Here is an 18067-nt window from a genome sequence, read left to right as displayed (position 1 = left end):
TCTAATTATGTATATTACATTTTTTGGTTCTTTCTTCAAATTCTTTGATCAGAGAAAACAATATATAAAAATTAATTTACGTCGAATTCGCTATAAATTACACAATGCAACAAAAATTGACTTTTTTTTTCTGCCTTGGTTTATATATCCCTCTCGGACCGGGCCCATATGAATGCGTAGATAGAAGGTGACTTAAACTAAACCTTCTCTTTCGCTTTTTGAAAGTCTTATTCATTGTTTTATTGCTCACAACGCTAGTGTCAACATCGCAACTGCTACGAAAAATAAGAAACCGGAGCAAGCAAGTGTTTTTATATAGGAATTACTTTGATTTAAGTTTTGTTATCCGTCATTTTTTGCCTACACAATTGTGTGGGCTCGGTCGGAAAGGGATATATATTTTTTTTGTGTATTTTGGTGCAAATCCAAATTTCCCCGAGTTTGAACATATTTTAACTTAAGGGGCAACAATGGCGCCATTTTGAATTTTTTAGAAATCGGAAATTTTCGATGTTTTTCCGACGCCATTTTGTTTTAAGACCAAATATCGAAATTCGAAGAGTTTGTCCACATACTAGCATCTTCTTACCCATCTTTTAAAAAACAGATCCTAAATCGGACAAAAACTGAGCTCAAAACGGTGATTCTACGAAACCGGTTTTGGCATAGTTTTAGTATATTTCACAAAGCAAAATAATGTCGAGTATATATGAGCAATAATGGTAATGAGCTAATATTAAAAGTGGTAGACAAATTATGTCTTATATTGAATAAAAAAGTCTCAGAAATCGATTGGTAGGTGTCTGATCCACGTTAAATGTCAGCAACATATCAATTTTAACCCCGATTCTCCTAAAATAGGTTCTTCTCGACGTTAGATTAACTTATTAGAAATCTGTTTAATGTAATATCAAGAGTGTAAGCGATACTCAATGATACAATAACAATTTGTCTTTACATTATCTTCCCCCTTTTGCGGGGAGGGGGTTGCATTTTTGGCCAGGGCCGGTCAAAACATAGAAATGTCGCTTCAGCCATGAGACAGAATCATCACGTCTTCGAAAACCTTCCCCGCAAAAAAGAGAGGATCATGTGAAGAGAAATTGTTATTGTATCTTTGAGTATCGCACACATTCTTGATATTACGTTTTATACATGCTTACCCTACTCTTTTACTGTCGCTGAGTAGCAATACAAAAGAGTTTTTGCGTGTCGGTGCGCGCTTGCTGCTACTCAGAGGAATGCATGAAGAATAAAAAGTAAACATAAAATGAAAATAAAATTTGTAACGGCTTATTTCATTATTGCAAACGACATTCTGCCGTGATACAACATTATGACGTACATCCATTTGATCAGTTTTTCAATACGGCCCAAAAACGAACGGGTTACTTGTCACTTTTGTATTGAAATGGTGCATACGTCATTTTGTTTTCTTGATTTTATGCAACGTACGAATAAGTAACAACTAAAAGAGAGATACCAAAAGATGGGTCTTCGAATAACGAACAAATTGGCATAAGAACCCCATATTTGAAAAAATGGCGCTTACGTCAGTCTGCGAGATTACGGCAGCATTGTAGGATATTGAAAAAATGTAGAAAATCACAATTAAATGTTATATTGAAAAACTCCGCAAAACTCCATTTGAATAGGCAGATAGAAGTATAGTGTCTTTGACAAAATTGTTTTTGTGCCACAACTTTGCGAGAACTTTGAGAATAAATAATGAATCAACTTTGCTGAAGGTCAATGTTTTCGGCTAAAAATAATTTCGATCACGTTCCTGCAGCTTTGGAAACAGTGTGCGATGGTGGATGTGTGAGCCAGTGCGTTGTCATGGTGGAAAAACACTTATCTCTCTTCACTTGTTTTTTTTTTTTTTGGAATTCGGCATCGAATCGACCTAATAATTTGGCCTATTAGAGCCGTTTTACCCTTCTCCACCTGATTGTTGTAGATCACATTCTACAATCCTTCAAAGCAAGTTCACCGGGTAAAGTTCACTGGTTCGACTATTCCTTGGTTACTGGTGTGCACTAGTGGATCCATATTTCGTCAACGGTGACAAAACGACGTAGGAACTCTTTTGTATTGCGTTTAAACAGCGTCACAAATGTCACGTTGGTCGCCAAAAGTTAGACCAATTTGTGAGGATCGTCATCATTGAGGAAAAGTAATCGCACTCAGCATCCAACCGTTCGTTCGTTTCCTTTTTAAAAACAAGAATCAAATTACCGACCGATATTGTTCTTTTTCCATTTTTATTAAATCCGCGAACGAGCTCGCTTCCACATTTTCTGTGCGAAATCGGAGTGAAAGTTGTGTAAAATGAAAGGACACATTGGTTGATTAAGGCTTGAATTGATTTTGAGGGGCATTCTATGGAAAACCCACAAAAGTTCATTTAAATATGCAGGTAAAAGTATGGTGTCGGGAAAGTTGTGTCTCATAAAATGTGTCATAAATGGATTTTTATATGCAAAATATGAAAAAAAATCTAAATTCATTTCTCATTTTTAGGAGGACAAAGCATAAATTTGAAAGCTCTTTTAATTAAAGTATTAATAATGGAACAACTTTGCTGAAGACGCTACTCTAAAATCAATTTTTCTAGGTCAAAATAATTTTGACCACGTTTTTGCAGCTTGGCAATTCTCCCTGAAATCAGGCTACTAGTGCCATGAAGTCTTGGAAAATTTATGGTTTTGTGTTGGTTTGATTCCATAGAAAAAATATTGCACTCGAATTAGTTCTAGTTTGCGGACCCCTCGTTCGCCAAGGAATCAACAAGTTTTTAGAAAAGGTGAAATGATTTAATTTTACCGAACTACATATCAAAACTTTGCTGCACAATGCTCTACAAACCCTTGGCGAACGCGGGATGCACCAAATGAAACTAATTTTAGTGCAATTATTATTGTTTTACTGCGTTCAATCAAACTAACACAAATAGCCAGCGTCGCTTCAAAAAAGCTATTGAAAAGTATAACGCGCTATGGGTTGACAAAATTTCCCAAAGGTTTAGATAAGAGTTTTTCAGTCCGACGACGAGTGTGGAGGAACCTGAGAATAAACCCATGCTTAAGTCTTTTGATATCGAATGGTATCTTTGCTAAGATTCGAACTCATGACCATTTGCCTGTAAAAACGGAATCCGTAACCGTGCGGCTACGTAGTACCTCAGGCAACATGGAGATAAAAGTTTTAAGAGAACATTCGTATTTTACGTAATAAACTCAGGAGAGGGGTTGTACTCAGCGAAGCGTTAAACTGTGCGAGGCAATCATGCTTTTGCCAAGTTCCGCATTGCGTAATATACGAATGTACGAATGATATCACTGACTATAACAGAAATGACGTGGAAAAGTTATGTGTCTGCAATGGTATGGCGTTCAATATTTATAAAAACAGTAAAACTGTAACGATCGTGTTGTCTTCTCTATGTATGTTCAACTCCTAGTGCTCAAAAATTACCCGTCATGTCTAACTTCAACCTGCATTTTTTCTTCTAATTCCAGATTGCCCAATGAAAACACAGTGAATCTCCACCGATACATCAAAGCAATGAAAAAGAGAGCTAAACTTACAATGTCCTCGCTGGCGTTGACTGTACTGTGCTGCTACTCGTGTCTGCTGGCACTGGCGAGCGGTTTGCCGATAACATCCAAACCACTGGACAACAGCCCGGACCATCTGACCTGGCAGGCGGCCTGGCTGTCCGGAGATTCTACCGCAATGCGAGGAAAAACGAAGAAAATAACCAAATCGATCTTCATCGCGCCGCAACTGAATGGCTTTAATGGTTCCCTCTGTCCGCCGGACATGAAAATCGACTACAACGGCAAGTGCATCGAGGTGCTCAACATTAACCAAGACCAAATTCTAGTAACCAAGTTGCAGGCTGTTCTTAGTAACGCAGGAGGTGTGCCAAGCACCGGAGGGGAAGAGGAATACGATTATGACATGCCCGGTCCATTGCAAGTGAATCTACCATTGGACGTAGATATACCCTTTGAGCAGTCACCTCTGCAAGCTAGACCGATAGATAATTATTATGATTCAACCGACCTAGATAAGCACAGTATAAAACAAACTACTGCTGATACTGTTGCGACTCAGGAACAAAAAACGACATTTCTCGGCACTCCAAGCCGTCCCTCTCACGATCAATCAACTGCCGAAACCCATACCGATATTTCGTTTCTTACCTTCGAAAGTTTACCCAATGGGACACTCTCAACGCAACTCGAAATGGACGGAAACAATGGCACCGTGGTTCAACAAATTGTTCTTACTTCCACGGCTGCTACTCCGACTACCACTGAGGTGGATGGATTTGATGCAGAATCTTCTGTCGCTTCTATCACAAGCACTGTGGCAAGCTTTGATGCTACCTCCACTGTTTTGAGTAACTCTACAGAAGAATCTAGTACCTCTACTACTGAGGTAGCATCAACCACTGAAAGCGTTACATCCATGACCACCATTCTTAGTACCACAACTGAAAAGCAGCCTAATGATAGGTCCCACGGAACCACCACTGAACAACCCAGCAAGTTTACTGTTGATGATGATTTCGATGGATTGAAGTCAGAGCTCGCAGAAGAATCCCTTATTTTGGAATCCAGTAGCTTCATTTCAACAGATTTGCCCTCCACTATGGCTGATGATATCGAAACTGAAAGTGAATCGTCTGACAAGAAAGCTTGGTCGATGACTACAACTAAACCACCCACAGAGAGTACATCTAAGACGGATTCATCTACCATGAAAGTGTTGATCCATACAATTCCCCCCACAGCGGCACGAACTCCTTATTCGCCCAAACCGGTGCAAGTAGTCACTCCAGTCCGGAACAAGTGGTACAGTTCATCCGCAGCAACACCACTTCCGTTCATTGTGGCTAGCTACACCCAACAGGAGCGCACAACTCGCGCAACACCGGAAACAACCACTCCAATACATGATCGCAGCACGGAAACTCCACTGCTGGTTATAGTAAACGATACGGAAGCGGATAAGAAAAATCGCGATACCATCCACCGCCAAGAAGTGAAGGAAAAACTTCGCGAAACCATGGACACCAACAATCGGTTCGTTTACCACCATCTTCCGGCGCCAGTTCAACCCTCGACAGAATCTTCGACGACACCCGATCGAAGCTACAGTGATCAGTTGCGAAAGATCAACGAGATTGTCGCCGAAAACAGACAACGTCACCAGCAAAATTCCCGAATTCGCTTCCCCAACAACCGCGATGATGATCAGCACTCTGCCGCTACTAACAACAACGTTGTACGCTTTCCGGGTTCCGTTGCCAGTCGAGTTACACCACAACACGTCAATCGTCTACCGGACATTTTTCCAAAGAAATCAACCGACAGCACAACACAGCGACCACCATTCTGGTGGCTACCGTCCGGTTGGGAAGTGGATCAAACTGGACAGAAGCCTATGTTACTTCGGTTCTGGTCCCGCATGCCGCTAGTACGCGATCAGTCCATAACTACCAGTAGCAGCAGCAGCAGCAGCGGTCGGAGCTCTAGCAATCGCTGGAGACCGTCAACCTCCGACAACACTTCACCATCGTCAGTGGCTCCGAGAGGTAACTCGAGAAGTCCCAGCGAAAACTTCTACAAAGAGGTATCCTCCCAGGACGTTTACAAGGTGCTGAACATGCGCCAAATGAAGCACAAGAGATAAAGCCATTAATCTCTTCTCTTCTGTGGTAGTTTCCCGTCAGCTTTAAGTATTATTTAATTGGAGCACAATTGTGTATAGACAAAGCGTAGTGGTACAACGATTACTCATTTAAGGATCCCCACCAGCCTTCGAGCTGGTGCACGCGCGCACAAGGCGAAATGTGAGAAGCACTAAACTAACCATAGCAGCACTTCTGTCAAGCAGTTTTCGTTTATGTCATGACAATTTGTGTAGTAACTGTGATATTTTGCCACTCTTTGCAAGCCTCTCTCGCAAACAAGTATTTTTAGCACTTGAAAATACCTGCTTTTACAAAAGAGAACCACGCTGCTTTCCAATGCCAACCCAAAACGGGGATCTTATTTTATCACTCGATGGATAAAATGTGCAAATCAACCATCATTATTCTACTATCAAGCTTTCTCACATTTCAGCACATCGAAATTAGCGTTCATATTGTGGTAATGACATCTTGTACTGTTTAATCTTTTGTTTTGTAATTATTGTATTTCATTCTATTGTACATATCTTAGATCTGTTCCCTGCAGTTTAGTTGTGTTGTAAAATCTTGCCAATAAAAAGTTTTATCCCTTCAATTGTTACGGTAAGTTTTACCGCACAATGTCAAACTCATCCTAATCTGCCAATCTTATTTATATGTTTGGAATCCATTGGTATATGGCAAGAAAACCAATTCGAAATTTGTGTGGAAGAAAACCTTACCTATATGTATGTGCCAAAATAATAAATCTGTATTTTGTACTGGCGCAAGTAGAAAAAGAAAAAAAAACATTACTGTAGTTTACTAATTTGCGTGTATTGCATGTTTTTATCATATAAAAATAGTGCAAAAACTATTTTACACTCTCTAATAGTACTACTTGACAAGCTACATAATATCTGTAAATATACTGAGACATAAAAAAAAAAACAAACAAAAATTCTGTAGCAACGTTTATTGATCCTAACTAATATTCGCCAGAAATATAAATGTTTAGTGTGTACATTGTCAATCAAAAAAACAAAGCAAATATTTAATTTAACTCTTAGCTGCTAGCGCGATAATCCAATGTCTATCTGCACAAATGTATGTAGGCCAGATAAATGGCCGATGAAAACAGTAAATTTGAGCAACTGAAAAACAATGTCGAAACACTGTTCGAAAACGAATTATTGCCAAAAGTTTTATCCTGTATAATAAATTAAACACACATATGTGGGTAGTAGTATGTAGAAAATTCAACCCCTTCCCCCTGCGAAATGCAGATCAAAATCCCGAAAATTTTACCACGAAAAAGAAACCTTCAGTAAAATACACTGACGATCGGTAGCTGCTCGTTTTCTGCGTTGATCGGAGATCATTTGAAAGATAAATGATGTTGGTGTTTTTATTTCAAGATACGAATATGATGACAATCCTACATTAGTTTCAAAAATCCGTTAGTTTGATATACAGTAAAGGCATTTATCACACACACATTTATTCTTACAGGTTTAAAGCACACCGGAAGAGAGATTATTATGTTGAAAAACGGGTAGGTTTCTGAATCGTAGTTCGTGACTTGTGAATCTGGTCTACTTATAATGAAATCTCAATCCTACGAATTCAACTGATTAGATCAATTATGAATACATTTTATATGAGTGCTGATTGAACTGAATTATTTTCCTCATTAATTCTAATTTGCAAAAAGCTTTTGCAAATCCAACGACAAGCTCGAAGCTCTCTTGGATTTTATTTTATTTGAAAATGAACAATTATTGTGTAGACCAGGCTTGAGCCGAAAAACAGCAAGAAAACTTTTTGTTGGGTAGAAAATACATTAAAAGAAAGAAATTAGTTAGTTTTCTTTAAGAAAAAAAAAACATAGCAAAGATTCATTGTGATTTTAAATTTTGCTCACGTTATCGCAAGTGTCGAATATTTAGGAGTTCCAGTCTTAATTCATCCCTACGGAGAAAAGTGAATGAGTCTAAAGATATGTGCAACATGATAATGTGTGAAACATTTATTTATGCAAAAACAAAAACTTCAAATCTTAATAAAAAATTAAAAAGCATCCATAACGCACTCTCCATTAAAGTTTTTGGAGCTTTCTCACAAAACCAGTATTGCAACATCGAAATTGAAATTGGAAAATATTCAAAGATTTTTTGAAGTTTGTTAAAATATTCTACTTTTCTTCTCTTGAAAGTACGATGACAATGTTCAATGTTTAAAAAAAATGAAATTTCTCCGAGTACTCTGTCTTTTGAACAAAAAATCGGTCATCCAGTTTGCTATATAGCTTCTTCACATTACGTGTGCTCGCGAAAAATCACAAGAAAAAGCTAAATTTGTTTGCTAGAATGTTGGAAAAATATAACTTTTTGTCAGTCTCATGTTACAAATAAACACAGAACAGGCTCAGTACTGCAAATAACTTGTAAAAAACTATAGTAACTAATATAAAAAAATGCGTCTACTGTGTTTTAATCAGTTGTACGTTTTTGTCAGTGTAACTCTTATTAGCGTTTCCATGCCAAATGACTTATGGTCGAATATTGTCGAAACTTTGTTAGGGTTACCATTTGGTCGGAGTTAAAAATCAGGACAACTTTTTTTTTCCGGCACAAATTTGATCTAAGCTTTTTTTTTTGAGATATCAATAACATGTAATCTGAGATTTGCTCTGCAACATACGCCAAAACACTCATTTGTTTATTTAACGTATTTCTCGGACGATTCATTTTTGCAACTTTGATTCCTTAGGCATTAATAGATACCCAAAAATGTAGCAAACGTAAACTGTTTGAAATTATACTTAACAATTGTCAGATGTTTAACGGTTCCAACGACTAGACAACTTCTCTCGCCAAGATTCAACCAAGGAAAAAAATCGTTTGAAATGAGTCCTTTTCTTTCCGGGGTCAAGAAAAAGTACTAAAATATCTTCAACATTTCTGAATATCCCGCATCATTCAGAAAAATCAGGACAAATGCTAAAATATGAAAAATTAATCAGGACGCTCCAAACGAGTCTCAAAATCAGGACATGTCCTGCTAAATCAGGACGGATGGTATCCCTAAACTTTGTACACGTATTTAACTCCGCAAACTAAATATTTTTCGCGGGTTCCAGATTTTACAAGACTAATTTCCAACATTCTTCAAAATATTTATAATATTTATATGTATTTTAAATCGAAAAGCTCATGATAATCGACTTCGTGAATGCATCGACTTTCAAGTTATTTTGAATTTAATTTGAGAAAACTAGAAAATACTAAATTATATATTAAATCGACAATTTTCAGCTTGAATTATTTTTTCATAGAAACTTGAATTTATTCCAAAACTTTTATTAAAAAGTCATGATGATGCTGTATGATTCTAATAATAATTTTAAATCATAAAGCTCTTGGCAGCTAACTTTTTAAATGCATTTAAATGCGGTTTCTGAGATTTTTCAGTATTAGGTTTGAAACATTTCAGTTTTTCTATGAAAATACACTTCTTCGTGAGTTATTTATAGTTCTCCAGAAACAAACATAGTTTTAATAAAATATACGATCGATGCAACACAAGCCATGCATTGGCATCAAATAATTTCTGTATAAATTTTCATTTAACGAAAATTTAAGAGAAAGAATTTCAGATCCTACGCTAGAGAAAAATGTTTTAAAAAAGTATAATAGTTAATACCTCTGTGCACAAGTACACTAAGGCTGCTTTCTACGCGGTTTTTTACGCTACTTACTTACCAGTCAGCTCCAGGCCGAAGTGTCCCTTGCTGTTCGAAGAAGTCGTCTCCATTCAACTCGGTCCATGGCTGCAGCTCGCCAGCCATGTCGTCTGCGGAGGCCCCGCAGGTCGTCTTCCACTTGATCGAGCCACCTTGCTCGCTGCGCGCCCCGTCGCCTTGTGCCAGTTGGGTTGTTATCAAGAACCATTTTCACCGGGTTGTCGTCCGACATCCTAACGACATGCCCAGCCCACCGTAGTCTCCCGATTTTCGCCGTTTGAACGATGAGTGGTTCTCCCAGCAGCTGATGCAACTCGTGGTTCATCCGCCTCCGCCATGATCCATCGTCCATCTGCACTCCACCACAGGTGGTACGCAACACCTTTCGTTCGAAAACCCCAAGGGCGCGTTGATCCTCCACGAGCATAGTCCAGGTTTCGTGGCCGTAGAGGACTACCGGTCTGATCAGTGTTTTGTAGATGGTTAACTTCGTGCGGCGGCGGATTTTATTCGAGCGGAGTGTCCTCCGGAGTCCAAAGTAGGCACGATTTCCTGCCATAAGGCGTCGACGAATTTCTCTGCTGGTGTCGTTGTCAGCAGTCACCAGTGAGCCCAGGTACACGAACTCGTCTACCACCTTGATTTCATCACCGCTAATATGAATTCGTGGCGGGAGGTCGACACTGTCTTCTCTGGAACCTCTTCCTCTCATGTACGGGGAATTGTCGGTAAAATGAACAGGGGTGGTAAAATGGACACCCGTTTAAATCTCGACTGTTACGTTAAAAAATAGTACAAACTTCTTTGGCACCTTATCTTAGAGGCACTAGAAGCTATTTGAAACAAAATATGCGACATGAAACAGTCAAACAGTCAAAATGACAAACAGAAACAAAAAACACGTGTACATTCATGTTGATGATGTTATATTTGGCCTACGAAAATTAAGGTTTTTTCTAGTGTAAAACAGTATTTTATAACGGGTTTTCTGCAAATATCTGTGCTCAGACTACTAACCAGCAGAAATCATCAAAGGTTAGTAATTGTTTAAATGATTTTCCCGAAATATTTAGGTATTTTCAATAATATTAATGTGCGGGTAAAATGGACAGCCCATGATGATGGTGAAAAAATTGTGGTTATTTCCATTGAAAAATCTAGATGTTTCGTGTTTACATAAGAAAAACGCAATGATAAATTTGTACCAATAAACAGATGACCGCGGCTAAACGTATCGTTGAATGCGGAATGTCCGTAAAAAAGCTTCTGCCATTTCTCAGTTTCTTGCGGATAAGGTCACATATTGTTATTAATTCTTCGACAAACGGTGAAAATTGAACTGTTGGTGAATGCATAGGTGTGTCACGTGCTATGGAACAACATTTTACTATCCGTAAAGGGATAATTAATGTTCACGCCCAAGGTGTTCATATTACCACCTCCCTATGTTCATTCTACTAACACGTGTCCATTTTACCCCCAAAAAACTGCTGCTTTCGAAAATGCTCATGAAAATTTCGAAAAATACTATATTTAACTACTTCTTTTTATTTTTTGTATCAACCATTAGTCACTCAGTTAATGTGCGCTATCGACTCATAGTTGTAGTGTTAAACTGTGGAGGAAATGGGGAAATGGCTTAGGGTGTCCATTTTATCACCCCTTCCCCTACTTGGTCTTCGATTCGTTTATGGCCAGTCCAATTCGTCCGGCTTCAGTCTTCAGTCTGATGTACGTCTCCGTCATCTTTTCAAGGGTTCGTGCTACAATATCAATGTCATCGGCGAAGCCAAAGAGTTGAACAGACCTTCTAAAAATCGTGCCACTCGTGTCGATACCAGCCCTACGTATCACACCTTCCAAAGCGATGTTGAATAGCAAGCACGATAATCCATAACCTTGCCGTAACCCTCTTCGAGATTCGAAGGGACTCGAGAGTGTCCCCGAGACTCGAACTACGCACATCACCCGATCCATCGTCGACTTGGCCAACCGTGTCAGTTTATCCGGAAAGCCGTAATCGTGCATAATCTGCCATAGTCGCTCTCGATCGATTGTGTCATATGCCGATTTAAAATCGATGAACAAATGATGTGTGGGCACGTTATATTCACGGCACTTCTGTAGGACCTACCGTACCGCGAATATTTGGTCCGTGGTGGCGCGGGCACCCATAAATCCCGCTTGGTATTGCCCCACGAATTCCCTTGCAAACGGTGATAGTCGACGGCACAGAATTTGAGAGAGTACCTTGTAGGCGGCGTTCAGCAATGTGATTGCGCGGTAGTTGCAGCAATCCAACTTGTCGCCTTTTCTTAGATGACGAACACTGTACCCTCCATCCACTCCTCCGGTACTACCTCCTCCTCCCAAATCTTGGCAATAACCCAGTGTAGCGCCTTAGCCAGTGATTCACCACCGTGTTTTAACAGCTCGCTGGGGAGTTGGTCAGCTCCAGCGGCTTTATTGTTTTTCAGCCGGCCGATCTCCTCTCTAACCTCCTGGAGGTCAGGGGCTGGGATTCTGTCGTCATCTGCGCGTACACCAAGATCTACTACCACTCCGTCGTCGTCCTCTGCTACATCGCCATTAAGGTGCTCATCGTAGTACTGCTTCCACCTGTCAATCACCTCACACTTGTTCGTGAGAAGGTTGCCGCCCAGGTCCCTGCAAATGTCGGCTTGTGGCACATAGCCTTTGCGGGAACAGTTCAGTTTTTTACGCGGATTCCGGAATTTACGCGGTTTCCTCTTACGCGGCACGTATCCCCCGCATAAAAAGCTTGACATAGGACTTCGAAAATTGTTATTCATCAAACACACAAAATAAATAAATTTTCATACTTTCATAATATTTACGTAATGAAACGTCATAACTTCATGCCACGAAGTTAAGAGAATGATGGAATTTGAAAAAAGACCAAGCTGTTTACAAAATGGATTTAAAATGAACATCGTGTAACAAATTCAAATTATTTCAGTGCGAATACCGTGTGCGGTCAGACTATGATTTATGCGATAATTAAAGTGAATGTTGGTAGTATCGAGGCTATGCACATAAATTCAGAAAGTCTTAGTAAATGTTTTTGTGATAAATTGTAACTAATTTGAATCTACTACGCATTCGTAATAGTGTGATGTTCATTAATAGTTGATACTGTGTATAAAAACCGTGCCAGAAACCGAATGTAAGGGAAAGTTTGGGAAGCAACATTAAAAATGAAATGAAAAAGTTAAAACGAAAAAGGTATGTTTTTATATAAATCGGTTATTTTTAGAGATAAAAAAAAACTTTTTTTCAAAGCTGCGTAAAACCAACGTGACTACGGCATTCTAAGCCAACCTATCTCTCTACCTACAAGGATAAAAAGGTTAGACTTCTGATTTTATCGAATAATTTGGTCACCCTAATTTTTGATAACATGAAAATAAGCGTTTTAGATATACAATCTAAAAATTTTGTAGAAGTAAGTTTGTCTCCATAATATTGCCATCGAACTCTAGATACAAATTTCTTCCTACATTCGGTTTCATTGTACAGTGGTATGTGTAAAACTTATTTTCAATTTCAATTAGGGTTGCTGGATTCTGCTGAGAATGCTGAACTCGTATAAAAACATCATTACTTTTTGTTCAATATTTAAACTTCTTGATAAAAGATAGTTAATTCGGCTTTTATGCTTCATTCGTTTCTATTCTTACGTCAGAATTTTGTTGTCTTCCGAGCCGCAGCCCCAGGAAGCTACATGATTTTTTCCTGCATGGACTCACGCGACTACAAACATTGTTTTTTTTTTGTAATTTCACCCGTGTGTTGACAGTACACTAAAGTCGCTTTTTACGCGGGGGATACGTGCCGCGTAAAAAAAACCGCGTAAATTCCGGAATCTGCGTAAAAAAACCGCGTAAATTCCGGAATCCGCATAAAAAAAACCGCGTTAATTCCGGAATCCGCGTAAAAAAAACCCGCGTAAAAAGCGACCTCAGTGTATTCCGCACTTCTATTGATAACATTATTACTATTGAGAGTGAACGACATGATTATTATAAATTCGTGCTTGTGTGTATGCTTCCCTCCTATCGGAAATTACAATGCGCTGGAGAGGTTTCAACTAAATCTCGACTACTTTGTGATAAGGTCGTATGTCTAAACGTAAACACAACGAGTGAGAGATGATTTCTGCTTGTGAAGTACAAGGGATATAACTCTCACTCGTTTTGTTTACGTTTAGACATACGACCTTATCACAAAGTAGTCGAGAAATTTCCTCGGACCAGCTTTATTATAAGAGGGACTTACTTTTATCAAGAGGTTTTCGTCGAGGTTTTGTAGATTTCAACAAAAAGTGGAGATCCTGGGAATAATGTATAGGCACTCTGATACCGAATGGCCGGATTCTACTGAGATTCAAATCCACTACTTCCCGCTTGTCAAGGCGAACTTTTCAACCTCGCGACTACGAAGCCAAGGTGCATGATAGAGCTCTTCAAAAGGGTAAATTAACCTATTGTGGACCCCTTTTCGCCAGTACTAGAATAACTGGAGAGCAACGAGCTACAAACAGTTGATTTGTAGCGTTTGAAAAGTCGACATGAAGGCCGTACGCCGCTCCTGTTCTGGCGTCATGAAAATGCCTTGTCTGAAAGCTTATAACGGACGTCTGCTTTCATCCGACATGAACAGAATTTTGGGCCCCAGTCAAGGTTTTGATTAAAATCAGGTAGAATGTATGTGAAAATCCTGGCAATAATCTGGCAGTCATTTAATGCTATAACTACACTACAGTGGAGACGACTCTAGCGTACAGCAGAGGCTTGGGACTTTTTGGTAAGATAAGGTTTGTGCTAAAACGGGTCATTTTTCCGTATAAAATTCTAAAGGTATGTTAAATTTTATTAGTCAAAATTGCAAAGTTTTGTGCAAAATTTAAAATGAGACTTTTTTTGAGAGGCAACGCGAAAAAAATCTGACTTATTGTCAAATACAGTGCCGTTTCGATTTCATCACGGTCAAAAAAACACTTTTCGATGAATCTAGCGAGGAAATGATAGAGGTAGTATTTTTTGTTGAACAGCATTGAAATCTAGCAAAAAATACTAATTTTTATTATTTTGATGTTTTTTGACCGTGATAAAATCGAAACAGCACTGTATTGAGGTTGAGACGCAATCAGAAATATCTGGTAATGTCCAGATTCAACAGCGTAAAAAACTGTTGCGATGCTGAGAGCGCATCCGATACGAGAAGAATTTGATTGGTACTTATTACGGGAGTCACTTCACGGTGAAATCAGAGTGAAGTGAATGAAGTCCTTTTACGGGGCTCACGTATGTGAGAAAAATGTCGCAAAGTGACATCTGCCGTGGAATCTGGGTTATTCTGAGTGTCATATGAGTGAAGCGAAAACGGAAAAAGCGACGTTTCGCGTGGATTTATTTCGACGACCATTTTGAACGGTGAAATGATTTCCCGAATATAGGGAAGTTTAAAAAGCGATTGATTTGTGATCTAGCGGTAATATGTATGGGATTTATTTTCCAGTAACAAGGCGAATCTTTTTTTTTTTCTTGAAAAAAAAAATCGGCTCTCTGGGACTTACAAATTTTTGAGCTACGGCCAATGGAACGTAAGGGAGAAATTGACCTTCGAATTTCGTTTAGCGGTAGGGCTCAAAAGTTTCCTCTTGTCGAAAAATGTCCTCTTACAAAATTTCAGCTCAATCGACTTTCCGGGACTCGCTCATTTCACTTGTCCTATTCTCATCTTCACTTCACTGCCAATCTCACTCCACGGAGTTGATTTTTGTCAACTCACTTGAGGTGGAATCGAGAATAGGTCTCAAAAAGTGAAGCGAACGTTAAAGTGAAATATATTTCACCGTGAAGTGACTCCCGTAATAAGCACCATTGTCTTCTTTCCGAGTCGCAACACGACACAACGTGTTATTTCGTTGCGTGTCTAAGGGCTCCTTCGGTCCATCACGAAATAAGGTATATGTTTCGTTTATTCGCATTTCAACGGAAAAATTACTTTGCATCTTGCAAAACTGGGAAAATGACCCAACCTAAAAAAAGGCGAAGCCACTTACAACAAAGATCTAAAATGAACTTCGTTACGCAAACGATATCATGGTTAGAATCTTTTCGAAGCCCAAACCAGATAGGACAAAAAGTGATATTATGATAGAGTGGATACGCGGCCTGATTCTGACACTTTTATGCATTAACTAAATGAAATTTATCATTGCATCAATCAGCCGTTTTCAAAGTTATTACACATATTTGGAAAACTTCAGTGAATGATTTTTATCAAATTGCCACTATGGTCTAGATTCCCTACAGATACGCAGTAGTTTGATGTTCTCCACAACTTGATAATACTGTGCATGAACAGCTATACATACAAAAATAATCCGATTGGAAGAATAGAGTAGTGAGGGGTAAAAGTTCCCACTGGCCTTTACGAAACGAACAAAATAAATAGGCAATATTCTATGAATTAGCAGCGTTATAACGTCAGTTGATCACATACGTAAACACAAAAAATTACTTTTGGATGATGAGAAGTTATGAGGAAAGTTGTGTTTTGAGCTGTTCTGATCTATTTTTTTTTTGGTTTGGCAATTACAATTTACCTATTCGGAAACTACAGAATCCCGAAACAACAGAGCCCAAAAAACTTTGTATAATTGAGGTTTGTAGGGCGATTTTAATTTGCCGAAAATGTTTTGGTGTTTTGAAAATCAAACCAGTTGAAAACCCCATTGTAGGGCGGAAGTACGCACTAAGTTTCTGTATCCGTAACGAAAAAATGTGTTTAAGGTCAAATATCATCCAATATAGATATTTTTGCAACCGGTATGATACCCAGATGATAGTAAAATGGCCCAGACGCCATTTTGAATTCCAAGATCGCCATCTTGAAATTCAAAATTCAATTTCCGGTTTCTAGAAAACAATTTAAACTGGTTGAATATCCCCTAATATGTGTATTTCCGTAAGCGAGATGATGCCTACACTATAAAACGACCCCAGATACAATTGAGGAATGCAAGAGGCGACTTCCGGGTTCTGGAAAACAACAAAACGTTGACAAATATCAGGCTATATGGGTATTTCCAACAGCGAGATGCTGCCCTGAGACCATAAAATGACCCCAGACGCCATATTGGATTCCTAGATGGCGACTTACGGTTTCTCGGAAACAACCTAAAATAGTCGGGGTATACCCCAATCTCCCAAATATTCTGGAGTTGAATTTAAACCAGAAATCGACTTCAGATGCCATTTTCAAATTTAAGATGGCGACTTCGGGTTCGTATAGAGTCGTTTTCAGGTCTCTTTATGATTCCAAAAGTTCTCATATGAGGTGGTATTCGGTTAATTAAGGATATTTTCCGGAAACCGAAGTCACCATTTTGAATTCAAAAGTTTTAAGTTGATTTCTGGTCTTTGCGCATCATCCCGATCCCTGAAATACCCATATTCGGCCATTTGAGGTTGTTTTCCGGAAACCGGAAGTCACCATCTTGAAACTCAAAATGGCATGTGGGATCGTTTTAATGATCCTGGACATCATCCCGATTCCGAAAGTACTCATATGGGGTGGTATTTAGTCAAGTTTTATTGTTTTTCGCAAACTAGAAGTCACCATTTTCAATTCAAAAATATCCTCTGGATCATAAATTCGATTCAGAAAATACCCATACTTGGTGATATGCGACCATTTATAGTTGTTTTTCCAAAAACTGGAAGTCGCAAATTTAAAATCCAAAATGGCGTCTAGGGCCGGTTTTGGGTCACTGGGCATCATCGTGGTTCCGAAAATACCCATATTGTATGATATTTTACCAAACCATAAAAACCGGTATGTGGAAGTAATTTTATAAACTTTGAACCAATAATTATGAAATTCTGTTCAAATAATCATAAAATCCCTCAGTTCAGGAACATGTGTCGGAAAGCTGTCAAATTTACTTCAGGTTAGTTTAGTGTATTCGCTATATGATACAATGGCAGCTTCACGCACAGCTTATGCAAACTTGAACAAAATTTGACAAAAAGATTATAGCAAATTGTCTATCGACCGAGGTAAAGTTTACTTTTTTGCTGATATGATAATATTAAATGACATTCTTGCATTATGAAGAATCGATAGTTCAAACTTCAAACAGCGTATAATTTACTGAAACAGTTCAAAGTTTGATGAATTACCCTAAGACACAATCTAGCATTTCACGCCACAAATCACGATAGCTAGTCGAACCAATTTCACTTGTCACACCAGCGATGGTGACAAGTGTCCAATATAATGTTGCCACCGTGTACATGTTATCTAGCGGATTTCCACATTTATTAAACCTCTGATTTCGGCAAAATTTTGTTTTTTACACAGCTAAACAGACGCTGACAGTCGTTAAAGCACGACTTCCATTTAATTGATAAGCGTAACGTACGGCAAAGAAACCACTATTTGTCTATGGCACGGCGGACATATCCTGATTCATTGAGCGTTTTATTATCAGTTATCGCGAAACAAACTTTATCTATGTAGTTCTTACCGAAAGGTTGATCCAAAACCAAATCGAGCGGTGGCCTTCTCGGCACGGAAATGCTTTTGGGGCAGTTTTCGGAAGA

The 18067-nt window shown here is 38.8% G+C and overlaps 1 protein-coding gene across 2 annotated transcripts in view; it reads left to right on the top strand.

Moving 5' to 3' along the window:
* LOC129721052 (mucin-2-like) overlaps nt 1-7080 on the top strand; it is a 234436-nt gene extending 227356 nt beyond the window's left edge. For both annotated transcript variants that reach the window (XM_055673154.1, XM_055673153.1), the window contains one exon: nt 3522-7080. In XM_055673154.1, coding sequence (XP_055529129.1) covers nt 3568-5706 — 2139 coding nt within the window. In that variant the 5' untranslated portion in view covers nt 3522-3567 and the 3' untranslated portion in view covers nt 5707-7080. The remainder of the gene's footprint in view (nt 1-3521) is intronic.
* Nucleotides 7081-18067: the final 10987 nt, after the last annotated feature.

Source organism: Wyeomyia smithii, chromosome 2 (assembly GCF_029784165.1).
Source record: "Wyeomyia smithii strain HCP4-BCI-WySm-NY-G18 chromosome 2, ASM2978416v1, whole genome shotgun sequence".
NCBI classification, from domain to species: domain Eukaryota; kingdom Metazoa; phylum Arthropoda; class Insecta; order Diptera; family Culicidae; genus Wyeomyia; species Wyeomyia smithii.
The sequence above is the reverse complement of the archived record's forward strand: the minus strand, read 5'-3'. Positions and strand labels throughout refer to the sequence as shown.